The sequence below is a fragment of the Natrix helvetica genome, assembly GCF_964273705.1.
Source record: "Natrix helvetica genome assembly, chromosome: 1".
In the NCBI taxonomy this organism is placed as follows: Eukaryota; Metazoa; Chordata; class Lepidosauria; order Squamata; family Natricidae; genus Natrix; species Natrix helvetica.
In genome coordinates this window covers 36417642-36441603 of record NC_138548.1, presented here as the reverse complement: position 1 = coordinate 36441603, position 23962 = coordinate 36417642, and the positions used below count along the sequence as shown (strand labels likewise).

At 36.7% G+C, this 23962-nt stretch overlaps 1 protein-coding gene across 2 annotated transcripts in view; it reads right to left on the bottom strand.

Annotated features, from left to right (window-relative positions):
* Positions 1-793: 793 nt before the first annotated feature.
* Positions 794-23962, bottom strand: part of TMEM179 (transmembrane protein 179) — a 104970-nt gene continuing 81801 nt past the window's right edge. The window contains exons 2-5 of one of the 2 annotated variants that reach the window (XM_081938485.1): positions 14737-14976; positions 9915-10052; positions 5679-5757; positions 794-3982 (exon numbers count right to left, since the gene is read on the bottom strand). In XM_081938485.1, the coding sequence (XP_081794611.1) occupies positions 3803-3982; positions 5679-5757; positions 9915-10052; positions 14737-14903 (564 nt within the window). In that variant the 5' untranslated portion in view covers positions 14904-14976 and the 3' untranslated portion in view covers positions 794-3802. Of the gene's footprint in view, positions 3983-5678; positions 5758-9914; positions 10053-14736; positions 15059-23962 lie in introns of those variants that run through there. The other variant, XM_081938484.1, reaches the window with a different exon arrangement.

The following is a 23962-nucleotide window of genomic DNA, read 5'->3' as shown; positions in this document are numbered from 1 at the left end:
ATCGCTTTACTTTAAGATACAGTTTTTATAGCCTCCTCATCTAAGTATTTAAGGACCTGTGTATTTATGTATTTATTCTTATGTATTTCTTGTGTTTTAATTGACTGTACACCGCCCCGAGTCCCTTTCGGGAGAGGGGGCGGTCTAGAAATTTAAAATAAAGTAAAGTAAAGTAAAGTAAATATTTAGGCATACCAGGGGTTGTAACACAAATAAATAAATAAATAAATAAATAAATAAATAAATAAATAAATAAATAAATAAATAAATAAATAAATAAATAAATAAATGTATGTATGTATGTATGTATGTATGTATGTATGTATGTATTTGTGTTACAACCCCTGGTATGCCTAAATATGGGAGGAAGGTCACTACTCCCTCTTTCTGTCCTTTGGCTCATCACAGAACACCATGCAGGCAGAAAACCATATATATATTTGTGTTACAACCCCTGGTATGCCCAAATGTGTGTGTGTGTGTGTGTGTGTGTGTTGTATTTGTGCTGATCAATAAATAAAGGGATAAATAAATAAAATTGTATCAGCACAAATACAACACAAATATAAAAAGGCAACATTAAAAATATGGTTTTCTGCCTGGATGGCCTCCTGCAGTGATCCAATAGACAGAAAGGGGGAGTAGTGAGTTCCCTCCCATATTTGGACATACCAGGGGTTGTAACACAAATACAAATACATATACATATACGTATACGTATACGTATACATATACATATACATATACATATACATATACATATACATATACATATACATATACATATACATATACATAAACATATATATAGGTGTAGGTATGCTGATCTTGTTGTATTCGGGTTTTTTCCCGTGTAAGATTGAGATTGTCTTGGCAACGTTTCAGTGAGGTCTCACTCGCCATCTTCAGGCTGGATTTTGGGTTGTATGTGTGTATGTTCCGGAATGCCTCAAGCAATTTCAACAAAACTTGGTACACAGATGACTTACTCTCAGGAAAAAAATACTGTGGGGGTAAGACACCCCTAACACCCCTCAGTGTGTGTGTTCTGATAAGATACAGCCTGTTGTGCCTTAAAATGGCTTCTACTGCACTGCTGTAAAATGGCTTCTAATGCACAGCATAGTGGAGTTGCCATGGTAATGGCTTTACAGTACTCCACAAGGGGGCTCCCTCTGGTAAGGGGGAAAATCCAACATTAGAAATTACGTTTGGTTGGGACATTTCCCCCCTATAAATAAATACCCGGGCAATGCCGGGTTATCAGCTAGTAAATAATAAAAGCATCACTGTGTAAGACTACATTTATTAAAGGTGTAGGGAAAAAAGCAGATTTATTGTATTCTTACTCTCATTAAAGATTTGGAACTAAGTAGTTAAAATTCTACTTATAATTCATTAGAAGAGAGCTCCATTGACAATGTTTTTTTTAAAATAAATACCTTTGGGACTGACACTCAGGTTATCAAATAAGTAACTTCAAAGACATACCAGAATAAACTGATGAATTAATCCACAAATTGATTCTTATTTGTAAAAAATAGCTGTAACTATCCATCAATAATGCAGACTAAATTGTTTTGCCTCTTGGAACAAGGGTAAGAATTGCACCTAACTTTTAGGTAAAATTATAATTCACTTCAAGTTATAGTATTATTTTCTTGGCTTCCTGCTTTTAAATTCCATGTACATTTTGCTACCATAAGATCCCTTTCAAGGGCACAATTTACTTTTCAAATAATATTAGAAAGATGGCTCATTCAGGGTTTGTACTGCAAAATATAACACTAACACGAACACTTTTATGCCTGTATAAGTTTTGAAAATGGTGTTGAAAAAGATCTACATTAGTTCCACCAATTTCTGAAAAGTGAATGCCTTCGATTGCCACCACAGTAGTTTAATTAAAAGAAATTCTTCTAATTTAACCAGAAAGCAACCTGCCCAACAATTTAAATGCTTATTTTATAGATTTGGGTAGTTGCATTCCATACTATATATTACACACAGAGATTTAAGATAGCAACATCAAAAATGAACACTAGTACAGTGGAATATATAATTAACATTTTATAGCATAAATGCTAGTTCCATATATGAAGAAGCAAGCAAGATATATTAATTGCTTACAAGAGATATTGTCAAATATCCTATATATATATATTGTCACTGTATTTTACTAAGCAATAATAATATCGTTCACGTACCAACCTCAAAGTTAAAGTTAAGCAAGAGTGCAGTCTGCAATTCCTTGAGGAGATCTGGAGAATATACTAGGATTATTCCTTACAGCAAGTCGTCTACCTCATTATAATAATATAAGAACATGAACCAGCAGGCCATTGTTTGTCAACTTTTCAAAATGAAACTTGAAACTAAAAAAAAGGCAAAATTCAAATTTGCAATTTCACACAGACAATTGCTGCTGCATATCCAGAAGCATTGGAAATGTTGCATTAAATAATAAATAAGTGTAAACAAATAAGTGTAACAAATTAACTGGCAAATCTGCAGCACCACGTTTTTAGATGCTGATTCTGAAATATTTTCAGTTTACCCTTAAATAATCAAGATATTATTGTTTCAGTTTAACCTTAAATAATCAAGGTAATATTATCTGTAGAAGACTAGAACTGTCGAGTCACATGATAAGCAGCTAATAGTATGCTTGAATACTTTCAGTGTTCCAATGCACAATTGAATCACTAATATCATTAAATGCCATACTTAATGGGCTAAAATCATTCAATACTGAACCACAATTGCTATTGTTCACATAATTGTGGTGTCAATTGATGGAAGCTAAATCATATAAATCATGGTTTCAGACTACATCAGCAAAAGCCCCCCGCACCCACTTCACATGCATCAGATATATATGGTTTGGCACATAGCTGTGTTAAAAAAATAAAGTGTTCATTTATCTTGTTTTTCTTGATTAAGATTTTGTCACAGAAGCCAAAAGACAACGTCTAAGTCTTATTCATTGAAATTATGGAGAGAGAGAGAGAGAAAGAAAGCACCAGTGGCCACAAATTTTGTCCAAGCCATATGGCCAACTCCTACTGAGGTATATACTTAACATGAGTGTGTAAGTTTCCATGGATTTATCTATTCCATGGATTTTACCTATATCATGGAAACATTAAATCCCTCCTTTTGACATTATATATTTAATAAATACCCAATCATTCCATTTCCACCCTACTTTGAGAGGAAAAGTCACATCATTTGGATAAATACATGGTTAGATATCAATGTGGATTGCTCATATCATGCAGAACATCATTTCTGAAAGGAAGTGGAGTTCAGTTAAGCAGATGGATCAACATTATGTCTTCAAACATCTAAAAAAACCTCACAGGAATGGCAATTTTAGGTAAGTAAACAAATCCACACAGTGCAGTCCAAAATTTAGTTCAAGCATATATGACATGTCTACTTGCAGCTTCATATCATGATTTGTCCGTGTGAATTGGTTTTCCTAAATTAATCCTGAGAAATTAATGTGATATCCCAGGTTATTCAATAGAAAGAACTTGCACACATAGTTGAAAAATCACAAAGCGCTGAACAATTAAAGGAAGCATAAATTGTGATTCAGGTAACTGTGAGAGCTATAGTTATATTTTAACAGGGATATTCTATGAACAATATTTATTTGACAGAATGCTAAATTCCAGATTCCATTTTTTTCCCTTAAAGGTTTTCTAGGCCTGCCAATTCAATTTCTATCTTTACTTCCAGCTAAGACCCATAATACACAACCTACAATCTGCTATGCAGTGAGGCTTATTAGATATTAGATTATGCCACTTTTTTCTTCCTGAAAAGAAGTTCGTGATGAAGATCGTCCCAACAAAAATTCCTTCTCATGAATCAGGTTATCCAAGAGGTCCTCCTGCCGATAATTATGATAAACCTTCAAAAAGGCCAATATTGTAATTCCTAACCAAGTCAGCCAGGCAGCCCAGAGGCCAAACTAGAAACAAAAAAGAGAAAGAGTTAGTGAGAATACTTTAAATATATAAATGTATACCTTTCCAAAAATTATACCCTCTAAAACTGTTAACTTCTACAATCCCTAAATTATTGGAATTTCAGTTTCAAAATACCTGTAGACCACCATATGGGGGAAAGTGAATCTAATACAATGTGTATTTCAGTACATTTTCCCCAAGAACCTTCAGCTGAATAATAGTTAATGTTGAAGATTTTTTCTATTCACAGTAGCCATAGACTACAGTTTGTCAAAACTAATGGCTGAGTTGATACAATATGTTAGACTTAATTCAAACAAACAACATTAATGTAATATTTTTTTAAAAAAATTATGTAACATCTTAAAAAGACCATTACAGTAAGTGTATTTTCCTAACCCAAGATCTCAAAAATGTATGAGAATGAATTTTTCAGCAAATGTTCAAAGAGGTATTTATAGATATTTGTTATATTGAAAGAAAGCAAAGCTTTTGAAATATCTAAACAATACCCATGCATTTTTATCATGCTTGCAGTTCAACTACAACTATAGAAAATTGATATATACATTTTAAATGGTACAGTCAACTGATGAAGAGCAATAGTGAGGCTCATAGGATATTACCAGGACATGGTAATATTCTCTATATTATGCTTGAATACAGTTGATGAAACATCTGAAAATTACTGTATGTAGCCATCAAGTTCTATTTCAACTTTCTGAATAACCCACTTTATATAACATCTCAGAGAACAGCTGCACATGTCTTATATTACTAAAAGGAATCCAGTCCAGGTTGGCATCACATATTCCGCCTTTATATTTCTTAGTCTAGTCCATCACAATCTTACCTTTCCTAGGAATTTCAAGAATGTCATCTAAGAACCAATACACATAACAGTATTCCATGTAATAGAATAGACCAGGGGTGCAAATAAATAGAATATCATCTTCATTTTTCTTGAAAATTTATTCTTGCCGTATTTATGTCTGGGTGTGCAGTTTCCAAATAAAAATAACTATGCTATCGTTTTAGGGTAGGCTAAAATATGCATTTCCATAGTTTCATGACTACAGCATTCACAGAATCACAGAGCTGGAAAACTAATTAGAGATTATCAATTCCAATTCTGTGTTTAACATAGAGTCTGCAACTACAGCTGTTGGATATCTACACAGCTTTTTCTTCAATATATCTAATGAAGTAGAGGCCATCATCTTCCAAGTTCCACTGTTCAATTGCTCATTGTTAGGAAGCTTCTCTCTGTATTTAACCAAAATTAGCTTCCTTACAATTTCTATCCACTGGTTCCAATTGTCTTCTCCAAAGTAATAAACTTCTAATGTGTTCCATCTTCCAAAGTTGACAGATGGTAATAACATCTGTCCCTTAGTTTTCTCTTCTGCATAATGTCCAACCATCTCTCCTAGAATTTGGCTTCCACCATTTTTTCCATCTTAATTCATCTTTGGATATGCTCAAGCTCAACTAGCTTATGTGAATGAACCATGTCAGATCTATTATTACAGACAGAAATGTTGTTTCGGATGAAATACAGTGCTAGTCATCCAGTGCAGAGTGAAACAATGTTGAGTGTGACATTTGTGAACTGATTCTAGATAGCATAAGGTAAGAAGACATTTCATGACATTTGAATTCTTTCCAAAGTTGTGTGAACAAAGAGGCTTAACTTACCTGTGTGATGGCAAACTGGTCATAGAATGATGAGTTTTCTAAATTCAGCTCAAGATCTATATCTTGTAATTCTTCACAACTAAAAGGAGAAGGCATTTTGGATGAAAGAGAAGGGAAGGAAAAGTAACTCAGTAGTTATAAATTATCTTTCATAGAATCCATCCTCTATATCACTAACTCGCTAAATCACTCTCACCTACACGGCTTCTCTCTCAAACACACATACCACATTCACGGAGTACATGACAACTGTTATATGTCTTATTATCACACAATCTTGTGACTGTCTTTGAAACACAGATAAACGTTCGTATTACAATCTCTTTCAAGTGTTTCAATGAACCAGTCACAACTAATTGTAGTTTTATTGCAGACAAGAAATAATAGAGAAAAAGGTCAACATGTCAATGTCTTCTCCAACATTTTGTCAACTGTTCCCATTCTGGCCATTTTCCTGAAGATTATAAAATGAGACAAGCTGATGTAGGTTTCAGCTGAATAGGTGTCATCTCAAACTACATTCTTACTTTGCCAGGACCTCTCCTTGTATGTCCTTTAAAAAGGGGTCACACAGCCAGTTAAGCTGTTGTAAAAGACTCATATTATGGGATTTTTTTGAAGACTCAATTGCACAGCAGTCCAGTACTGCATATAAACCATGGAAGGAAAACCTTGTTCAGCAGAACTTTCTGTTTTGTTAATTCTCTGTTTCTGTGCAAAATTTCTAGTGTGGTCGTCTGCAAAGATTATGCTAGAGTCAAAGAGTTACATCTAGTGACTAGCCTTTCATTGTGTCAGGCACAATGTAAGACTAGATGAAACTTTGCTGTAAACCTGAAAGATTCCTTTTAAAGTTCTTCTTCATATGAATGTTCCTCTTTAGGAGAAATTCAGCAAAGAGTAAGTATATAATATTGTATAATTACAATAAATAAACTGAGTAAATAAATTCAATAAAAGTTTACAGATAATTATCAGCAATGGCAAAATTAGAAAGACCACCAAATCAAGGGTTGTTAATAATGCAAAAATTGGTAATCTACTAATTATAATTAGGTATTGTTAAATCAATAAAATAAGAAGATATTTCCAGAAACCACATATTGCATTTTCAGTGCACAGGATCTATTACAGTCTTGCAATTGAAGTGTTTACTTAAGAGATTGTGTACAAACTGTAATGAGAAGTCAAGCCTCAATGGCAAAATGATTTGCACAGAAAAATCTCAGGGTGAAAAACAGCCTGAATCTGGGACTTTGGAAATTGCTGCCAGTTAGTATAAACAACAATGAGCCAAATTGTCTGATGTTATGTCAGAAATAAATTTCAATAGTCCTATCAGCTGCAGCTACTATTTTGGCATTGCAGGGATGCTGGTTCATGATAGCCCATCAATGACATTATCACCCAATACAGGATTCTTATCATTGGTCTGTGCATGGGTATCTATTGGAGGGAAGTGTGAGAGGACAGGGTTAGGGTCATTATCCATGTTGCAGATTTTGACCCTTTCATGTCAATACATTCTATTTCATTGGCCACATACTATACCACACAGAAGCTTTACCTCTACCCTCCAATAATCTCCATAGCTGATTTTTGTAAGGGCCTAGGATTTCTAAGTACTGTACAATTTAAAAGCCACACAAGCCTTGTTTCCAAGAACATAAGTATATCATGTTTATACAGTATGTATTGCATCAACAAAAAAAGACCTCCAGATTCTAAGTTTAAAATCCATACACAAGTCCTTTGAACAATATCTCTCCAATCATCCCACCCATTTGAAAGTACCCTCTTTGGCATCGTGCCAGGGACTTTCAACCACACTAAAAAGAAGCTGCTGATCTTCAGAAGAAGATAATATTTGCATGTTTTATTTCCAATATTCCTTGCAAAATTCAATCAAAAATAAAGTCTGCGTATAGATTGTTTTCTGTTTTCATTTTTAATAAGTATAAGCAAATCATAGGGTTTGAGATTCTCGAAATCATCTTCTCTCTTTCTTATCTTTCTAATACTGTCAATCACCTTGGAGGCTTATTTAAATATTTAATTATCTGGTTAGATTTTTTTAAAAAAACGAGAAAATATTTTAACCAAATATTTAAATAATCATGGCAGTCCCAAATAAAACACTCACTGATGGCATATACAACATATGGCAAGGCAAAATGTAAAATCAGTGCTTTAATCTTTGTAAGACATAAAATCTCACTACATACCGTACTTATTATTCGCAAGATTTCTATTAAATCACACAACTCATTTAATCCCTTTATACTCATTTTCAAATTAATCCCATAGTGATGGAGTACATTTATTTAATATGAGTATATTTAATGTGCAGTATGGAAATTTACACACATCTGATTTCAGTAGAAATTCCCTGGGGCCAATTCAGTCGTGTGAAGAACTGAATACGTTTAGCTTAACTCAATGCAGTACCAGTGAATAATTTTGATTAAAATAATGCCATATTCATCTATCAAGTTCTTATATTCATTTTAAGATTTCAGAAGAAACTAGTGGATCTCAGCTACATATAATTTGCAATGTTCTAAATATAGCAAGAAAAACTTTATCATTCTGGAGTACAATGATTTCACACTCCAAGATTTTCCAGAAAGATATGCAGAGGTATTTTTATTTATACAGTTATCAAATTCTTTATTTATTTATTTATTTATTTGATTGATTGATTGATTGATTGATTTCTATAACTGCCCATCTCAAGCAAATGACTCTTATGCATCTTAGGCTTGTGCCAGGCAACCATTCAGTGAAATACTTCAATAGGGATGATACTATTTCCCATGATGTGTCACAAACATAAGACTCACTATATCAAACCACTCTCTATAGCACACTGGAAGTGAACTCTGTGAATACATGGGTATCCTCCTTTAGTTGTTGGAGTGAAGAGTCCTGAAGCAATGCAAAGCAGTTCTTTTGCTTTTCAGAACCAAAGAGCTATGTTGCATGGCAGAGCAGCTTCAAACTCAGTTCTAGGCTGCATAGAATCAAGATCATGTGAAGTGTTAATACCACTTTATAATGCCTTGGTAAGGCCACACTTGGAATACTGCATCCTGTTTTGGTCACCACCATGTAAAAAAGATGTTGAGACACTACAAAGCAGAGAACAGCAACAAAGATAACTAGGGGACCAGAGGCTAAAACATATGAAGAATGATTGCAGAAACTGGGTATGTCTAGTTTAATGAAAAGAAGGACTAGGGGTGACATGATAGCAGTGTTCCAATATCTCAGGGGTTGTCACAAAGAAGTGGGAGTCAAGCTATTCTCCAAAGCACCTGAGGGTAGGACAAGAAGCAATGGGTGGAAACTAATCAAGGAGAGAAGCAACCTAGAAATGAGGAGAAATTTCCTGACAGTTAGAACAATTAATCAGTGGAATAGCTTGCCTCCAGAAGTTCTGAATGCCCCAACACTGGAAGTCTTTAAGAAGAGATTGGATAACCACTTGTCTGAAGTGGTGTATAGTTTCCTGCCTAAGCAGGGGTTGGATAGAAGACCTCCAAGGTTTCTTCCAACTCTGTTACCCTATTCTACTCTACTCTACTCTATTCTATTATATTCTGTTCTAAATCATAATCTGCACTAAGTATCATTAAAAACAAAGCAGCCATTCAAAATTTTACATAACCCTAATGCATCTCCAATTTTTTATATGGCATTTGGCTATACTGCGTTGCATACTGAACTCCAACTTCTGAAAATTATATTGAATTATAATTCAATATATAATTTATATACTATTTATAAACTATTTATATACTATAATCCCTATAATTTATATACTATCATCATTTATACCATTTTTTCTAAAAGCTAACAAAAGGGCACACAATAATAAAATATACATAGTAAATTCTACATTTTAGCTGGATATATAGGTACTTAGTATTTTAGCTACATGCAGTAGCTCTGCTCAGCTTTGGTTCCACCATACTTGATAAATCATGGAAGACAAATAATTTATTTTTAAGTATAGCCATCAACTGAAAAAGAATTGTGTAACGCTTTTCTACGTAATAGAAACCCTGGACCCTAAGAACACGATGACAAAATGGTGAAATCTCTTATGTAACTATTCTTGCTTTAATAAATCTCCAAATTATAAAGCTCCTTACTTGTTTTCCTTGTTTTGCTATCTACATATATGTGCTATTTCCCATTGCTCCATACCAATGTATCATGTTCAATACTCACCTATTTGGCATGCTTCCTTTTTCAGTAATAGCATCACACCACATGTTAAACCCAACAGTCACGATAGTGCTGGCAATAAAGATGACAAAAACCACTAAGGCGCTAATCAGAAGATTCAGGAATGCATAAAAGAAAGAGCTGCAATGAAAATTGGAGATTGGGGAGAAGAAAAAGAAAAATATTTGATCAGTAACACAAGCAATAACTCTTGAATTACATGCAATTCTGGGATCAAAGGAAAGGAAAGGAATCTACTCCACATCTAGGGTCACATTTCCCTACAGGTCTACTTCCTTCTGATTTCTCCAAACCTTCTCTGGCTTGAGCCATTTTTCTCACTTGGCAATAGTCAGAGTAACACAAGATACAGTATCTCTCTCCACAGAATGGAATACCACAAAGAAAAACAATATTGAGTTTTTCACATTCTCTTTTAAATGTCCACTTGAAGTTGTTTTTTTTCCTGATCCCAATCGATTCTTCAGACTTTGATTTTCCCAGGCTCTTATGGACTCTCCCTGTATCTAGATTGACAGATCAGTCAGGTTTTCCTTTCAGACCTTCCTGTCTGAGACTTTTGGGATGGGATTTCTTCCCTTTCTCTACCATAATAAAGACAATCTATTTAAGGTTGATCTATGTAACCACCAGCATGGATTGACTCTAGAACCTCACATGATAATTCCTATTTCTGGTCGCAGTAGGTAGAAGATGACATTTTTAATTATTATCTCATGGAGAAGGGTTAACAATTACAGGTAGATACATGAAAGGTTCTATCCAGATAGTTCTAATCATTTGGCAAGCCATAAGGAACAATTTCAATGACCAGCAGAAAGAAAAACTTTAAAAAGTACCCTGTTTCCCTGAAAATAAGCCCTCCCCGAAAATATTGCAACACAGCAGCAGCCATGAGATGACCACGCTTACTGCCTCATGTAAATAATAAAACCTCCCCAAAATAAGGCCAAGTGCTTATTTTGGGGGTCAAAAGAAAATAAGACCCTGTCTTATTTTCGGGAAAACATGGTATGAGCAAATAGAAGAGTTTGGTACTCAAAAGTAACTATAAATATTATCTTGCAAACATTACTGCCTGACTGCAATAACAAAAAAACGTACTGTTTCTCATCACCTGCATTACTCTACTCTATAATAGAGTCAGAAAACTTCTGAAATTGGTTTAAAAACCTGAATATGTTCATGTGAGGACAACTGGCTTTTAATGTAAGCGCTGGTGCTAAACTGTTTAAATGAAATGCCACACATAATCTCCTGAATGTAATGTGGAGCTCATAGTATAATAGATATGTCTCTCCAGAAAACACCTCCACAGAGGATATGGAGCTGTCTGAAGTTATTTTCTCATGAACACATCATGAAGGGTTTCCTCCACATGGGAAAGGGGAATCCTAAATCCTTAAAGGAAACATCTTTGGATTTAAATTCCTTTTTGGGATATGTAGAGTCCCCCTTCTAATTCTGAAAAGAAAAGCAAGTCTTTTTAACCTTCTCCTCATAGAACTGAAAAGCAGAACTTCTCATGAGTAGAAACACCCCATAGACCTCTCTGATTGGCTGCAGCTCATCTCAAATCGTGTTCTGATGTTAAGTTTCAGAGATTTAGAAAATTATATTCATTGCTGCTATAATGTATTATAATGCATTATATGGAGAAGGCCTGAATATTATTTCTAGGCTTGCTGAGTTTCAGATTTGATTTGAGAATGGTGTCTTAAAGTCTAAAGAGGATTTTATGAAAGTCCTTGTAGTCAGCTATGTAAATTACAGTAAAGGTTCCCCTCGCACATATGTGCTAGTCATTCCTGACTCTAGGTGGCGGTGCTCATGTCCGTTTCAAAGCTGAAGAGCCAGCGCTGTCTGAAAACGTCTCCGTGATCATGTGGCCAGTATGACTAAATGCCGAAGACACACGGAATGCTGTTACCTTCCCACCAAGGTGGTCCCTATTTTTCTACTTGCATTTTTACGTGCTTTCGAACTGCTAGGTTGGCCGAAGCTGGGACAAGTAATGGGAGCTCACTCCTTTACATGGCGCTAGGGATTCAAACCGCCAAACTGCCAACCTTTCTGATCGACAAGCTCAGCCGCTGAGCCAACATGACCCTATGTAAATTACAGTAGACCATTTTAAATGCAGAATGGTCTGTAACAATTGAAAAAAGTAATCCTAGCTGCAGAATTTTGCTGTTTTAGAATGAATAAACATGCACAAAATATGCATCACAGGGATACATAGAAAAATGCAGCTGCTTTAATGAGTTGCAGACATTTTGGAACTGAAATGAATTACTGCAGCATCCAGAATGCTTCTGATCCTCAGGTGCAGCAGATCCTATGATAATTTTATATTCTGATATTTTATTTTATGTTTATGAAATCTGCTAAACCAAAAACTTCCTCTCCCCTTTCTTTGATCAAGTCATAATAAAGCAGTCTTAAATAACTTTGTAATATAATATCAGCAAATGATATAGAAACACATCTTCACAGAGATCAGTATTTGTTCTACAAATGTGGCTTGGTTGCTTAGCTGAACATGTCTGTTTAGCCCACACTAAAATAGTACATATTGTCTGTTTTGGTTTCTGCTCATCATTCTGCTTTGGGTTAATCTGGATGCTAATTTTAAGAAAATAAAATCTCCAAATCACATCTCCTCTTTAATAAATATTCATCTCTTTCTTATTCTCCACAAGATTTGAAAAATTCCACAGTGCACCTTAACACAATCTTTATATCTGATGAAACTTTCATGCCTGAGATGTGAGGTTTTCTTCTATATGTAAAAAATGCTCTCTACTTGGAATGGAAAGGATATGTAAAGACAAGACTCATAGGTGATTTCAAAACTGCAAAGTAATGGTCTGAACGTATGGTAAAAAGAAGTATATGAAATACATGCTGTATATACATCCTCAGAACTAGAAAATTCAGGAGAGTAAAGAGCCATACCATTATGGAACATGGAACTAAAACAGCTCATTGATGGTAAGAAAAAAGCTAGACCGAATGGAGGAAAAACATTTGCAGTGATGTAGGTCTTCAATAGCTGTCACATAAAATTACAATAATGAACTATGCACAAAGCATATTGAAGAGCTGCCTAGAATCATGCCTACTTTTCCATTGAATAGACAATGCCAACATAAATTTTCTAAATGGTCTGATTGACTTTTATAGTAATAGAGTAACAAAGGATATGATGTGATGAATTCAGTACAATTGAAACTTTTAGGAAAATTTATGAAAGTATTAACCAAAACCTTGTATCTCCAGATCTATTGTACTACAATTTCCAGCATCTCATACATCTAATGCAGGGCTGTCATACTCATGGCCCATGGACTGGATGTGTCATGCACTGGCAATACCCACACCCAGTTTAGCGATGGGGAAAAAGTCATGATATGTCATGTGACAATGCTGTGACAACGCGAGTTTGACACTCCTGATCTAATACATACATAGGTACCCAACTGGGGAACGAAAGCTCTAACTAGAATGAATCACTTATCTTTAGTCATGCAAATGCTTTTGATTTGTTTAGCTTCTTGGTAGGTAAGTATTCTATTACTGGTTTTACAGGTAACCTTTATGGAACAATCAGCAATTGAAGTTTGAAGTTAAGGTGATGCTGAACAAGGCCGATTTATGGCTGTTCATCATAGCTGTGCTATCTCAGCATCCCCACAATCGCATGATTGTGATTCAGGTAATTGATAACTGGTTCACAATTGCAACAGTCACAATGTCCTGTAGTCATTTGTGAACTTCACTGCCAGCATCTGACAAGCAAAGGCAATGGGAAAGCCATCAGGAGTTTGCAAAAGGCAATCAGATGACCAAGGGACACTGTAAACCACATGGGATTCACCTAACAATGGCAACTGGGACTGCTACCACTGCTATTATACATTGGTGTGGCTACATGACATCTTGCTTTATGACTATGTTACTTAGCAATACAATTCCCGGTCTCGATTAAGAGAAATCTGTATTTATGCATTCATTTGGACATTTTAAATGTATATTTAAATAGCTTTCAGGTGATTTATTCATCTGTTTGGATGGTCTTGCCTGTTATCTTAGGTTATCATCTTATACAGCCACACTTCAAAGTAAATCCCATTAATCAAAGAACTTGGTCAAGTTTTACAGTTGTACAACAATTAAACAATGAGTAAATAAACAACCCTTTCCATCAGGATAGTCTCAGATTGGATTTGCCATAGCTGGCTGTGAAAATTGGAAGGCCAGTAAATGACAGCAGAGAGATATACAGAAAATGATGCCATTAAGTAGTTGGCTGGATTTATGAAGTCCCAAAATTGTACGCCTACCCCAGTTGCCTGGATTACACCTCTCACAGACACTACTCTAAATGACAGCGTTGTTCAATATTATGGGAGGTAGTGTCCACTGCAGTCCGAGAGCTCCAGATTATAGAATCTTCCCATCCCAGATTAGTCATTGCTTATTTGACCATCGTTTATTTGATAAGCCCCAACTTCGTTGTGAGATAATACAATGAAGAACTGTAAACAGGGGTAGCTAACCTCTGGGTCAGTGTGTTGTAGGAACCAAGCCGGCCAGAAGAACAAGGAAAATCCCCCTCTCCAGGGAAATCAACTTTTGAAAAATCTTATTTGTCCCCTGGAGCATTGCATCTGCCCTGACCTCAAGAGCAGATCTTCCCCCTTTCTTTTCAGTCCCCTTCTTCGCCTCCCCCAACCACTCAACAAGCAGCACCCCCTTCGCTTCGGTTCCCCGGCCAGGTGGAGGCAAGACCAGCACTTACTCCTCGTGGCCTTTGCAAAGGAAAAAGAGGGTCCTCCAGGCCTGCACTGCGGCGAGAAGAAGGGAGAGGAGGCCGGCGAAGAGGCTGAACCGGCAGGCGGACTCGGGTCCCCACTCCTGAACGGTGAAGCGCTGCCGCTCGGCCGTCAGGTTGGCGTTGAGCCACATGCCCTCGGTGAAGAGCAGGCAGCGGCCGTGGAAGTCGTTGCTGTTCTCCGATAGCGGCACCACCACGATGAAGCTGAAAAGGAAGGCGAGGAAGTAGCAGATGCACTGAGCGAAGAGGAAATTGCTCAGCGCCATGATCGCCCGTCTGCCGCAGACCGAAGCGCCGGCAGCCCAGAAACAAGGAGCGAGCCCGAGGATGCGCAATGAGAAGCGCGCCTACGCCTTTTCCCGCAACTGCCCTCCCAACCCCCGCGCCTCCGAGGGGAGGGGAGGGGAGCGGCACCTGCCAAATCTGGTTATAGTGCGGTTTCTCCCGGGTGTCAGTGTCACTGATAGACGCTTTAAATCTTGCCTAAATAGGGCCGGGGACTAACTAACCTCGGGCCTTCGAGATGAGTTTTAATATATCAGTTTTACCTCCGAAATACCATTTCACAATGCAGTAATCCAAGTAATCAATTCTCTGGGCATGCAAAAAATACCCAACTTCCTCCCCAATGCTTTGAAAGTATCAAGGTACTGAAATCTAAATGGTAAAAATCAACGACTGAATTCCATGATTCTTTTACTTAATACAGAGTCCAACTCAGTCATTTGTACACTTATTTTGTCCGTGGATCATAGGATACATGAGTTGGCTGTAATAAATAGCATGCTATTGTAGCTGTATAGTACAGACTGTGACCCATGAAGCCAGCACTAGCTAATATTGTCAGATATAGAAAACTAAGTGGGGTCAAACCTGTGTAGTATTGGATGGAATTCACCTTGGAAATCCTGATGTGTAGAGTAGACTAGGAAAATAACATTAAGGTGACCTCTCAGAACACAGCCATGGCAAATGATTTGTGTATTATGCCAAGAAAACTGTGGATGTGTCCCTGTAAGTTTCCAAACTTTTCTTTTCTTTAATATGCCTTCATCTTGCTGAAAGAAATGTACACAGCTGTCTCTCTAACTCCTAAGTAGTGGTGCTTAAAGTTGAAACATTAATAATTGGGTGAGGAACCTTTAATTGTATAGAAACTATGGGCACTACAATCTATTACATTTCTCAGCAATAGTGCTTTTCTCAGGTCATTTATTTATTTAGTTACACAAGAGGAGAACACCTTTTGATACCTGTGCTTTTGGGGTAAAAAGGATTTATCTAATTTCAAGTTACACCCCAAACATCTATATTATATAAATTATACAGGAACCCCAGTTCTCATATTGGCAGTCTCTCTCTCTCCCTCCTTCCCTCTCTCTCTCTCTCTCTCTCTCTCTCTCTCTCTCTCTCTCTCTCTCTCTCCCTCCCTCCCTCTCCCTCTCCCTCCCTCTCTCTGTGGGTGTGGGTGTGTTTGCATGTGTGTGCGATGTAATACTGTGAGGCATCATTTGTCCAACTTTGACCAGACATTAGTCCATTAACATTGGTCCAATTGCTTTGAAGTGTTTTCTGTAATTGATCAGCAATCAGATTCTTGTGGAGTGCATTGATTTCCCCCAAGGGACCGTCTCTTGACATATGTTTCTACTAATCCTGCTCTCCTTTAAGGCAGTAAAGACTTGGTAGTATACTCAGGTCTGGGGCATCAAGTGTGTGAGAGATCATATCTCTTGGGTGTTTTAGCATCTATTGATTTGATATCATCTTCAACTGCTATGTACTTTAATTTTTCTATTTTTGCTCTATTGTTTTAAGTTCATTTTAATTTTGTTTGCCATCCAGAGTCACCTATTAAAATGGGAAGCCATACAAATTGATTAAATAAATATATAAATTTCCCTCCTGCATCAAAAGTTGTAGGCAAATATACCAGAATACTGAATGAACTTATGATATGTGCCTTATATGCACAATGCATATAAGCTTTGAGATAAATGTATATAAATGGAAATATTTGCATGTGTGCATACACACATACTTTATTTTTGATGTACAATACAGCTTATTTCATTCAAAATTCAGTATGTTGTGTTTTGTGTTTATTTCAGCAAGAAGAGGAAGAAAAAAATAGCTTCATGGCAGGAACCAACAGTTCCAGTGCTTTTAAAAAAAACAATTGGCTTTTCTTGGCAAGTTTTGTCATAATAATCACAATAAAACTCTATTTTATACAGGATGTAAATAACATTAATCAGCACCAAGAGCAGCTCCCTCAGTGCCCTTGCTTATATGAATGCCTCTGTCCATGGTCCTAACTTTCACATTGCCCCATGGTACAGCTGAAATTAAAACTGTGATTCTGACCATGTTCCCCATGGAGTATGGGGGCTTCAAGTAAAACTTTGAACTGGAAAAAATATGTTGACATTAATAGTCATGAATTAAACTGAAATATTCTTAAGATATATGTATTTATAGCTATTTTTATTAATATATTTTAAAGCTATGTAGGTTAAAGCAAGTGTGTGTTTTCTAGGATCAAGCTGCAGCACTCCATGTTTGATCTTATGCAAAGATCTTTTTGACCCAGGAGATGTTATGTACATGCCCTTGCACACTCCACATAACATCTCTTCATAGTCCATATATATCAAAGTTCATATATACCAAAGTCTTATTCAAATATTGATTCTTATATGTCTAATACATAACTGCCCAAATCAAAGAAGGGTTGAGAAAATGACATTTTAATTATCTTTCATTACTTTAATCAAATTTTATTAAAACAAACTTAATATTTCATGTAGCCTCATCCTCTTTTTAGAGTGCAGACTCCAGTATGCTTTTTATAGTCAAATTCCTGGTCTGCCGAGGTTAAGAAACTTTTAAGAAAAATGTCCTAAGAAGTAAAGTAACTAAATATGTCCATTGACAACTGAGCTCAATGGGCAAGAATTGTTCAATGACTATTGGGGGGAAGGAAAAAAATGATAAAGGTGAAATAGTTTCCTGAAAATGGCTATCTAGAAATCTTTGCTAGTTTGCACAACTGTATGGTTGTGGATGGTCTCTAGACTTCCATGTCATGTATAAATAGAAGATAAATTTTCATATTAGAAGACAAATTTTTATATTTGTTTGTATTACCTTTTTTTTCAGCACTATTGCAATAAATAATCTTGTAATATTTCAAATAAAAGTAATTGCCAATACCCCACCATTATCAGTGGAGCACTCGTCCCTTCCTTCCCTCCACCCCTCCCTCTCCCCCCCCCACACACAAACCCTCAAATCTTTCTTATCTTAGGCTGCCTTGAAAATATGCTTGATCACTAAACAACCACATTTTTGGTATTTAAAAAAAGCAGTTCCAAACTGATAGTTTTACTCTACATTTCCATGATAGATACTATTATTTTCAATACTGAAACAATGAATATACTCTGGATTTAGCTACACTACCTGGATTATGTCTATAATGGGAATAGTGTGCCATGTACATTTGCATGCTGATGATCTCTCCAAATATACCATTTGGAGACAGTGGCAGTCTGAAGCTGCATCTAGGTTGGACAGAAAAAGCAGTTAGTCTGTGCTAATTTTGTAAGAGGGAATAAATGTAATAACATTTTGCCAACTGATAACCAGTGTGATGGCTGTCTCCCATATGGATGCCCAATCCACATTATAGAACAATTATCATTAGAGCAGCAATAGAAGAAATGTCTTCAGAGTAATTTCACATTGGATTGTGTAACATACAATGATTTCTCCATCCAGACTAACTCACTGCACTTTGTATCCAAGGATAGATAAAGCACCTAAGAGTGAATACAGCTACTTTTTGTTGGGGGGGGTTGTTGGGTGGAGAGAGAGAATTACAAAGCTAATAGACAGATAAGGTCCTTCTGAAAGATTAAAAAATGCAGCTTCAATTCTGGCCTTACTAAGAACAAAAACTCACATTCTGAACTATGTTTTCAATGTAGGTATAATCTATTTTCCTGGAAGTTGTGCAAAATTCTATTTCCACTGCTGAGAAATTGATTAATTTCTACTAGAGCTGTAGCCCATTTTTCAAAGAATGGAACAAATTGCAAATGATGATGCCCTGGGGCAAAGTGATTTTGCTGATAATTCAAGGTCTTAAGTGTGAGGACGACCGTGTATAGCTGGAGCCTTTTCATTAGATTCCCAGATATTTCATTTTGCTTGTGTTGGAAAGATTGAGAAAGAGAAAAATCTAAATTGCTGAAGTTCTCTTCTGTGAAATGTAAGCATTTATGATTTATTTTCTAAAATTAAAATGGGAATCAATGAAGACATGAAGCTCAGTTTATTCCTTACTGGAGGAAAAGTTGGATAGAAAGTAGGAAAATTTGTTTCAGTTTGATTCATTTGATTTTTTTTTCTATTGCAGTGTGGAGGATGAAAATTTTACTCACTGTAAATTCTCTTAAGACAATTCCATTTTCTCTCCAGAGACCAAATTCCACACCATCTACTTCTTAGAATGGATACATGCATTCACTTTTGAGACCAAAGTCAAACCAAAGATTTAAGTTAAAATAGAACCATCAGAATTGACTTGAGATGGTGCCCCACATTTATCATCAGTCAGAGGTGGTATTTACCGGTTCTCCAAACTACTCAAAATTTATGCTACCGGTTCTCCAGAACTGGTCAGAACCTGCTGAATACCACCTCTGACTGGTACCTCAAGGTGATAGGTATATTCAAATTAGACAAATGCCATTTTAAAAATATCTCAATGAAAAGCCATGATCTTTGCTCTGGAGATTAGGAACCTAGGAGTCTCCAGAACCTTCAGTGTTGGGGCATTCACAACTTCTGGAGGCAATCTGTTCCACTGATTAATTGTTCTAACTGTCAGGAAATGTCTCCTCAGTTCTAAGTTGCTTCTCTCCTTTATTAGTTTCCACCCATTGCTTCTTGTTCTACCCTCAGGTGCCTTGGAGAATAGTTTGACTCCCTCTTCTTTGGGGCAGCCACTGAAATATTAGAACACTGCTATCATGTCACCCCTAGTCCTTCTTTTCATTAAACTAGACATACCCAGTTTCTGCAACCATTCTTCATATGTTTTAGCCTCTGGTCCCGTAGTTATTTTTGTTGCTCTTCTCTGCTTTCTAATGTCTCAACTTCTTTTTTACATGGTGGTGACCAAAACAGGGTGCAGTATTCCAAGTGTGGCCTTACCAAGACATTATAAATTGGTATTAACACTTTGTGTGATCTTGATTCTATCCCTCTGTTAATGCAGCCTAGAACTGTATTGGTTTTTTTGGCAGCTGCTGCACACTGCTGGCTCATATTTAAATGCTTGTCCACTAGGACTCCAAGATCCCTTTCACAGTTACTACTGTTGAGCAAGGTACCACCTATACTGTACCTGTGCATTTTGTTTTTGTTGCCTAAATGTAGAACCTTACTCTTTTCACTATTGAATTTCATTTTATTAGATAGTGCTCAATGTTCAAGTTTGTCAAGATCCTTCTGCATCTTCAGCCTATCTTCTGGAGTGTTGGCTATTCCTGCCAGCTTGGTGTCATCTGCAAAACTGATGAGTTCCCCATTTATTCTCTCATCCAAATCATTGATGAAGATGTTGAAGAGTACTGGGCACAAAACAGAGCCTTGGGGTATTCCACTGCATACTTCCCTCCATGTAGATGCAGTTCCATTGAGGACTACACGTTGAGTGTGGTTGGTCAGCCAGTTATGAATCCATCTGGTGGTGATGTTGTCTAACCCACATTCTTCTACTTTATCTAGTAGGTTATGGTCTACCTTATCAAATGCCTTACTGAAGTCCAAGTGAACTATATCGATGGCATTCCTCTTGTCTACTAATTTTGTCACCTTATCAAAGAATGCAATAAGATTAGTCTGGCATTTATATACTTTAATCATTATATCTAAGGCCACAATTCACTATTTTATAGTAATCTGTTAAGTGTGCGTTGCAGTACAGTATTCAAAAATAAGTTTCTTGAATTAACCATTTTCTTCTTTTCTTCTGTGCAATCTCAGAATATGGCTTTCATTGAACCTGATAAAATGCTGGGAAAAGGTGAACAACAGTCACTGAGCTTCCTTGCAAAGGGAAGCTTGTGTCTGCACGTGTGCAGAATATACAGTGCTATCTCAGAGAGAGAATTGGCTGAGCTGAAATGAAATCAAAGCTAAGCCTCTCTGTTGCAATTGCCAGAGAATGGGCAATCTTATTTAGCTCAGTAGTGTGGCAGGAAAGGTCAGCCTGACCAGAAGAGAAAAACAGCCTTCTGCGACAGCAAGGAATATTCTTTTGCATGTTTTCTTTTGACCCTTTGCCTTTATCAAACAAAAAGGTGAAATTCTCTTAAGTACTTAAAAATAGCATTGTACTTAAAAGCGCCAGTCAGAAAAAAGTGGCCAAATGCACCATAATACAGAGGTCCATGGCAGGGTCGTTTCAGGAAAGAGACAGAATCTGCAGCTGCCAAAAGTTCATCTTCAAATTAAAAATACGTGAGAAAGCTATTCGTGAATATTCACACTAAAGTTTACATCTCCTGGGCTTGTCCATCTGCCCTGACTAAGCTGTGTTAAAGCCTAATGAGGCTACAGGCTTTCCCACATGTGGATTCCCCAGAAATATTATCAAAATTATTAAATGAATCTCACTCCCTGCTTCAATAGTTTTTAAGTGTTAAAAAATCAATATTCCATACTGGAACATCATCTCTGTCTTTCAGGTGTTGTGTATATTAGGCAAATATATGATAATGATATGATAATGATATGATAATATATGATATATGTTTTTTTTAAAAAACTATGGTAGTCATAGGTGTAATGATTTAGCAGTGTTTCTCAGGCTTGGCCATTTTAAGATGAGTGGACTTCAACTCCCAGAATTCCATGCTGGCTGGGGAATTCTGGGAGTTTTTGAAGTCCACATATCTTGAAGTGGTCAAGGTTAGAATAGAATAGAATAGAATAGAATAGAATAGCATAGCATAGCATAGCATAGCATAGCATAGCATAGCATAATAGAGTTGGAAGGGACTTTGGAGATCTTCTAGCCCAACCCCCTGCCTAGGCAGGAACCCTACACCACTTCAGACAAATGGCTACCCAACATCTTCTTTAAAACTTCCAATGTTGGAGCATTTACAACTTCTGGAGGCAAGTTGTTCCACTGATTAATCGTTCTAACTTTCAGGAAATTTCTCCTCAGGTCTAAGTTGCTTCTCTCCTTGATTAATTTCCACCCATTGCTTCTTTTACCCTCAGGTGCTTTGGAGAATAGTTTGACTCCCTCTTCTTTGTGGCAACCCCTGAGATATTGGAACACTGCTATCATGTCTCCCTTAGTCCTTCTTTTCATTAAACTAGACATACCCAGTTCCTGCAACTGTTCTTCATATGTTTTAGCCTCCAGTCCCCTAATCATCTTTGTTGCTCTTCTCTGCACTCTTTCTAGAGTCTTCACATTTTTTCTACATCGTGGTGACCAAAACTGAGTGCAGTATTCCAAGTGTGGCCCTACCAAAGCATTATAAAGTAGTATTAACACTTCACATGATCTTGAGGTTGAAAAACACTGATTTAGCATACCAAGGGCATCAAATCCTCATTTAGTTTGAAGCTTTGGAGCCAGCTTTCTAGCATCCCTCAATACTAACCACACTGTTTGAGTTGACAGTGAGTTTTAAGTCAGAAACTTCTGAAGAGACCCAGTTCCATAACTCTATCTAATATGGTTGTTTTGCGGATAAATTGGGAAGTGAGATATACCATGTTGCCATCTTGAGCATCCAGAATAAAGAATGAGACTTTTAAAAATGTTAACCACAGTAGCAGCATGCAGTTCAACCCTTCACCATGACTTTGATTTATATTAAAAGTAATACCTCCAGTCCCTGGATCTCTGTCAGAAATATGGAGTGGCCCCAGAGTAAAACCCATCACTAGTTTCTAGCTTGTGAGATACCTAGCCAGCAATACAAATCAACCATAATGGTCTTCAATGTGATTCCTCTTCCCCTCATATCTCTATCTGACCACACCCATGCAAAGTAAACCAAATTGTATGTTGACAAGATATTTTCCCCCACAGAACGACTGATATGGGAATACATTTTTATCTACTGCTTTCTGATCCCTCTCAGGTCATTAATTATTCTACCTGACATAAGTAAGGCTCTCAAGTCAATTGCTGTACAATAAATGATAGATTTCTTTGCCTCCAAAGAGCTCATTAAGACATGTTCTATTTAGGGGGGAATTTGCTAATTAATCAACCATTCATTTGTTTCAAGAGCATCTTTTCCCCAGGATAAGCTGTACTGCTGAAATGTCTCCCAATCAAGACCCCAGCTTCCACAAAATATTACTCTTTATTCCAAACATACAGGGTTACCTTGATGTCAAAGATGATTCTCTACTTTATTAAAAAAAAGATGCAAAGTTCTGGGATTCTAATTACTTACAGGCAAGTTGAGTTTCCTTGATGTGCTCCTGTCATAATTAGAAGGCCTAATCCCACAGTTTAAATAAACAGTAGCTTTGGAGTTGAAAAAAAGAAATTACACTAGGCAACAAAAACGGAATGCACAGGTACAGTATAGGTGGTACTGTGCTCAATAGTAGCAACTGTGAGAGGGATCTTGGAGTTCTAGTGGACAACCATTTAAATATGAGCCAGCAGTGTGCAGCAGCTGCCAAAAAAGCCAACACAGTCCTAGGCTGCATCAACAGAGGGATAGAATCAAGATCACATGAAGTGTTAATACTATTTTATAATGCCTTGGTAAGGCCACACTTGGAATACTGCATTCAGTTCTGGTCGCCACAATGTAAAAAAGATGTGGAGACTCTAGAAAGAGTGCAGAGAAGAGCAACAAAGATGATTAGGGGACTGGAGACTAAAACATATGGAGAATGGTTGCAGGAACTGGGTATGTCTGCTTAAGAGAAAGAAGGACTAGGGGAGACATGATAGCAGTGTTCCAATATCTCAGGGGTTGCCACAAAGAAGAGGGAGTCAAACTATTCTCCAAGGCACCTGAAGGTAGAACAAGAAGCAATGGATGGAAACTAATCAAGGAGAGAAGCAACTTAGAACTGAGGAGAAATTTCCTGACAGTTAGAACAATTAATCAGTGGAATAGCTTGCCTC